General features: G+C 37.7%; 2 protein-coding genes across 2 annotated transcripts; one reads left to right on the forward strand and one right to left on the reverse strand.

The window, feature by feature from the left end:
• Positions 1-297: 297 nt before the first annotated feature.
• LOC147405290 (glyceraldehyde-3-phosphate dehydrogenase A, chloroplastic-like) lies at positions 298-2732 on the forward strand. Its single transcript, XM_086432958.1, has 5 exons — positions 298-480; positions 607-726; positions 1074-1375; positions 1480-1724; positions 2019-2732. Exons 1-5 carry the CDS (start codon positions 439-441, stop codon positions 2519-2521), a joined length of 1212 nt encoding a protein of 403 aa, XP_086289084.1. The 5' UTR covers positions 298-438; the 3' UTR covers positions 2522-2732.
• A 1055-nt stretch (positions 2733-3787) lies between these two features.
• Positions 3788-5045, reverse strand: LOC147405291 (RmlC-like cupins superfamily protein). Its single transcript, XM_086432959.1, has one exon. It carries the CDS (start codon positions 5030-5032, stop codon positions 4298-4300), a length of 735 nt encoding a protein of 244 aa, XP_086289085.1. The 5' UTR covers positions 5033-5045; the 3' UTR covers positions 3788-4297.
• Positions 5046-6426: the final 1381 nt, after the last annotated feature.

The raw sequence follows: 6426 nt of genomic DNA on the forward strand, positions 1-6426 counted from the left end.
GAGAAATGCTCTTCATAGGGAGTATGATTGCATATCATTTAGATTAAGGTTCGGAAAGGATCATCTCCGACTAATCCCTAATGGAGTCCTAGTCAATGAGGGGAAAAAAATATGCCAAGCAAAGATAGACCACATATCCAATTTCTTTTTTAATTACATATATACATAATTATATGTGTTGTAGATTTTATTGGGGTTTTATTTTTTCTTATCCACACATGGAAACAGTGACACACTTGGCCCATGTCCAATATACAATCATAAACAAAGGAATTGTAAGGTAAGAGGAGGAAGAGTATTGGATATATGATAGTGTGAGGGAGTGAAGACCACAGCCATTCATTCATCCATAAAGTTATCCATAATCTCATCCTATCTTTTTTATTGCTTCAAACTCACTCTTATTGCTGCTGTTCTCACATATCACCAATCAACAATATGGCTTCGGCTACTCTCTCTGTAGCCAATTCATCCCTTCAGGTCCATTTTTTTTTATGGCACTTTTAATTATAATGTGTTGTTCTTAATTATTAGTAGCTCAGTTAGTATTATATGATTAAATGTGCTGTGTTTTGTTCGATCTTTAATGGAGTGGTGTATGGGCAGGCCAATGTGGGCAAGGGACTCTCTGAATTCTCCGGCCTCCGCAATTCCTCTGCTTCTCTTTCTTTCTCCAGAAAGGTCTCGGATGATTTTTTCTCTGTCATCGCCTTTCAGACCTCGGCGGTGAGTTTGCTAATTGGCTGAGTTTTCTAATTTAATTAATTTGATAGAGTACCCAGATTTAATTGCTTCTAGTATAAAAAAATGTCAGACACCATTGGATTGGAATTGGAATATCTCATATAATTTCTTTCTTTCTTTTTTTGTTCTACAGCAGTTAAAATACATTACATGTGATATAATCATCCCATCTATTTAATAAATCTTATTCATCTCTGTAATTTCAATAATATTTTCTCATATCAAAGGTAGTGTTTTAAGCACCTAAACCAATATGCCAAAAGGCCTAGACCTGTTAGAATGATCGAGTACCCTCTGTGATTTGTGGTTGGTTGGTTGGTTGGTTTCAGGTTGGTGGGAGTGGTTACAAGAGAGGTGCAGTGGAAGCAAAGCTGAAGGTAGCAATCAACGGGTTCGGGAGAATAGGAAGGAATTTCTTGAGGTGTTGGCATGGGAGGAAAGACTCCCCACTGGATGTTATTGCCATCAATGACACCGGAGGTGTAAAGCAGGCCTCCCATCTCCTCAAGTACGACTCCACCCTTGGCATCTTCGATGCTGATGTCAAGCCTGTTGGGAATGACGCTATTTCTGTTGATGGAAAATCGATCAAGGTCGTCTCCAGCCGTGATCCACTCAAACTCCCATGGAAGTTAGTAGTCACTCCCTCTCAACCTCCACATTCTTTACAACCACAATCATTCATGTTTCGATACAACTGAATCTGACATGGATGGATGTATTATTGTTTTGAAGGGAAATGGGGATTGATCTAGTGATCGAAGGGACGGGTGTTTTCGTGGACAGAGAGGGTGCAGGGAAACACATTCTAGCCGGGGCTAAGAAGGTGATCATCACTGCCCCCGGAAAGGGTGATATCCCCACCTATGTGGTCGGAGTGAATGCAGACGCCTACAACCCAGATGAACCCATCATCAGTAACGCGTCTTGCACCACCAATTGTCTCGCACCCTTTGTCAAGGTCCTTGATCAGAAGTTTGGTAAGCATTTCCTTCATTCATATTGTTGAGATCTGAAATCTAATCAACAATGTTAGAATACTAATTGAAACTGAAATTACAATTTAGAGTTTTATTTAGTTTGGGAGTATTAATTATGTTAGTCTGATTAGGAATTATTGAATTGGAGTCAATTAGAAGTTTGCTTTTAGGTGCCCCATGTTATGTCTATTTTCCATAAGATTATCTCCTTAAATTAAAAGCATTAGCTCTGTTAGGATCATTATAGTTTGGCATGATCATCTTAATATGGGGATATACAAAAAAATATGGCAGGCATCATCAAGGGCACAATGACAACTACTCACTCCTACACTGGGGACCAAAGGCTTCTCGATGCGAGCCACCGTGACCTTCGACGTGCGCGAGCTGCTGCCCTCAACATTGTCCCAACTTCAACTGGTGCTGCAAAAGCCGTGGCCCTTGTCCTACCCACCCTCAAGGGCAAGCTTAATGGAATTGCTCTTCGTGTCCCCACGCCCAATGTCTCGGTTGTTGACCTAGTTGTCCAGGTCACCAAGAAGACCTTTGCGGAAGAGGTCAATGCTGGTTTCAGGGAGAGTGCAGATAATGAACTAAAGGGAATCCTCTCCGTCTGCGATGAACCACTTGTCTCAGTGGACTTTAGGTGCTCTGATGTGTCATCAACTGTCGACTCTTCACTAACAATGGTGATGGGTGATGACATGGTTAAGGTGATTGCTTGGTATGATAATGAATGGGGTTACTCTCAAAGGGTGGTTGATTTAGCTGACATTGTCGCTAACAACTGGAAGTGATCTTTTTATCAATTCGTGATGCTTAAGAGTCAGCAGCGTATTTTTTTTTTTGTTTTCCTTCTCTTTTCTCCTTGTAGAATTATATTTTTGTCAACATTTTAAGGAGAATGTAAACCCTTTTTGGTCCTTGTAAGTTTCCTGTGGTAATCATCCTTTATTTCTATATATGTTTCTTGTTAATAATAAAGTCCAATCATGGACTTGACGACTACGTCTCTGAGCCCTTGCACCAATCCATTAGTTCTTGTTCTTCATCTTCTTGGAATCTAAATCTCCTTATATACAAATCTAAATCTAAATCTCCTTAGTTCTTGTTTAGAAGGAGATTTAGATTCCTTGCCACTCTACCCTAAAGATTATTGATCCTAAGGACTCTTGATGTTCATATATTTTCTAAAGACAGGACAAGATTATATCAAGGCAACTTACCAGTGCTGTTGTTGACTATGATGGTATATTTGATGATCAATGTCGGCACTATTGTAATTTCCTATTATATTCTACACTTATTATAAAAGATTAAGCACTCCTTATAGAGTTGGGTATTTTACTAAACAGCAGAATAATTTGCAAAAATGATTGATTCATATATATATATTTCTTATTAAAATTTATGACATTTCCTATTGATATTTTTTTTAAACAAAAAATGCTGTTCACATTTTCTATTTACTGCATTCAACTCAAGGACATAAAGGTAAATTTATCAAATTATCTGATTGTATATCATAATGGTATCTTTAGAAATATGATTTTATTGAGAATTCTTGGATGAATATTACAAAAGCCCTAATAGGATATTTATAGACATTACATCAACCAAGATATATGAAAACTACCTAATATAAATATTCTAGAATATCACAGTTGATATATTCTAAATATCAATATATATTCTAGAATATCCTTCGTCACAATCTTCCATTTGTGATGAGATACACTAACAATGATACAGTGTATCTCATGCATCGTAATACAGTGCATCTTATTCTTAACAGTTTCGTTAAAAAAAAAAAAAAAAAAAAAAAAACTATAACTATGAAATTGGGTATAGGACCATTTTCTTAAATATTAAAAAATGGAAAATTACTTAATGTTAGTGGACCCTATCCTTTTAAAACCCCTGTTCTCAGGGATTTTCCAAGTTTATGTTTCATTGTTCTGTTTATTTATGAATAAAAAGCTCATTTGTCTTACACTTACATTCCTTGGAGTCATTGTGACTAAATGTCATCTGTTATATCAGTTGGTTATGAAAGGAAATGGTGGATGATTCTAAATGTCCTTGGTGGACTTGATGGGAGATGTCATCTCAAGGTCAGGACTGCGATTGCATGAGGCATCCACAGTTTCGACATTGGGCTAAATGCACGAAGCACTCGCCAAATCCATAATTTTTCCTCCACGCATGAAGGCATTTAAATATTCCACATGGAAAATATTTATGGTTCAATGTCTTTGCTAGTTAGCACTTCCTTCCAGAGTAGGGAATTGTCAACACCAATCAACACCTGTGAGTAGATTTTTGGAAAATCTTAGGGGGACTTTGTTTTTCAATGTGATTCTCACTGCGTTGATGTGATAGCCATAGATGTGTTTCCTCGAGATACGAGCAAAACATCTACGGTGTGCGCACCTCCACATCAGAAATATGAGAATCGCAATAAATCTTTATTTATTTCCATAGAAAAATAAACATTCACATAAACTAGTGGTTCAATGATCAAACCTATTTTGTTACAAATTCCTGTTGAACCTGGTTGGATCGCTATTCGGTCAGGTTTTTAAAACACTTTTAACTTTGTTGAGCTCTGAAGGACCATTAATCATAGAAAGGCTACGCAACCAGCTCACTGTCCTCCCCATAATCTCATCCTCAGAATCAGGTTGAAACATGGCACCCATGATGTTCACGACACCTGGGTTCTGGCTGTTAAACACTGAGAAGGTGGTGGCCATATCAAACCCTGCATTGAAGTAGAAATGAAGTAAACCTCGTGGAAACAAAAACACTTCTCCCACCCCAATTCTCTTCTGGAACAACACGTTCCCTGTGTCGATGAATGCCACAGTCACAACGCCACTGCTCACATACAACAACTCTGAAGCTCTCGGGTGAGAATGAAGCAAAACTATACCATCCACACCTAAGTCAGTTCTTGCAGTGGAGATCCCAAGAGTATTGAGGCCTGGGAAATCAGCGGCGGTTATCATGTTCATAGAGGAGCGTATGCCATTGTCGGTATCTCCAGCACACTTGAGTTTAGAGGTCTTGAAATCAGAGGGCATGACAGTGTTGGGATTCTTGCAGGGGAACCCATTGATGAATGGTATGGTTTGTTCTCGTTGTGCTGTTGGACACGTATCCTGAACAGGACTACTATCTTCTGCGAAACAAGTTCTAATGGAGATGGAGAGGCAAAAGAGAAGGGTAACACCAATAATTAGGAGAAAGAGTGTCATCTTAATTGGTTTCCTTCCTCTATAGACTACTGCTATTGGTGATGACATGTCTTTGTGTAGTTTAAATAACAAATAGTGAGAGTTTGGGTAAGACTTGGAGTTCACTTCTGGACTTGGAGTTTGGGTAAGAAATGCATAGCTTAAAAGGAAGATGTTTGAATGCTTGAAATCTATTAAATGACAACATCATGCCCAAAGTTACCCCACCACCCATTTAGACCACAAACCAAACAGCTTTACCCCTCTTAGATTGAATTTGGGTATTGTGCAGAATACCAAACTTGGTCATTAATCATACAAATCAAACAAAATAGGGCCACCCAGATTGAATTTGTTTGCCATTAAGGAGAAAGTTGCTATCAGGAATGTGGGACCATTTACTTTTTTGATGTTCATCCCCCATCCACGTGCGACCTCAAGATTTTTGCATTGTTGTTGTGATCAGATTAAACCTATCTAATAATCACAGACGATAAGTTAAGCGCAATGGGCACCTACATTAGATGAAATAACTATGGAAGACTCATCAGCTCATGTCAGGCCGAGTAGTCATCCGGAAAAGATGTTCAGCTTGGCGGGGCTTTACTAGCTGAGCTCGTGAGACCCAAGGCCAAACAACAAACTCAGCCAATAATGTCTGGCCGAGCTCCTAAGGCCCAGAAGAAACCAGCTCAACCTCAATTAGGCCGAGATGTTCTTCTCATATTTCTAGGATGACGTATAAATTGAGAAAAAGAAACTGAAAAATTTATTAAAATATGATTTTTCTGGTATAGTATCTAAGACAGTACATGAACATGGAAATACGCCAATTTAGATTCTACAAATGGAATGTGAATACTTGCTTAGAAATCACAAGCATTGGCTTGAAAGCAAGTGCCACTGAGAGTGACTTTAATAAAGGATGATGCTCTGTCCTAAGACTAATTGGAGGATCCTACCTATCCAAATTTTCATACATAGAATTAGACCTTTGAAAAAAAAAACATAAATAATTTATGAGGAACTACAGAAAACCAAAAAACAAACATAAACAATAGAACCAACAAAAAATATCAATCGATGAATAAGATTCAGTAAGATCTAGAAATAAGATAAATTCACATGATTTACAGAAATTTAGGTTAAATTCTTCCCCACCTCGTTTATTATGAATAATGTAAAATTCTAAATCAACAAACAAAGAATTCCATTTGTACCTGAGAGAGAGACTGAAAAATTTCCAGATTCGGTGACCTTCTACCGAACCCATTCAGAATCAATCTACAACAGGTTAATAAGGTTCATTTTTTTTCTTCATACCTATTGTTGATTGGGATTCCCAAAATGTTTTATAATGATAAAATATTGACATCCTTAACTCTCTTTGATTCTCTTCTCTTCTTGTTAATTTTTTTGCCAAGACAGAATAATATGATATCCTCAAGGTAATTGAAGACGGC

The sequence above is a fragment of the Akebia trifoliata genome, chromosome 3, assembly GCF_017979445.1.
Source record: "Akebia trifoliata isolate Shusen 1 chromosome 3, ASM1797944v1, whole genome shotgun sequence".
NCBI classification, from domain to species: Eukaryota; Viridiplantae; Streptophyta; class Magnoliopsida; order Ranunculales; family Lardizabalaceae; genus Akebia; species Akebia trifoliata.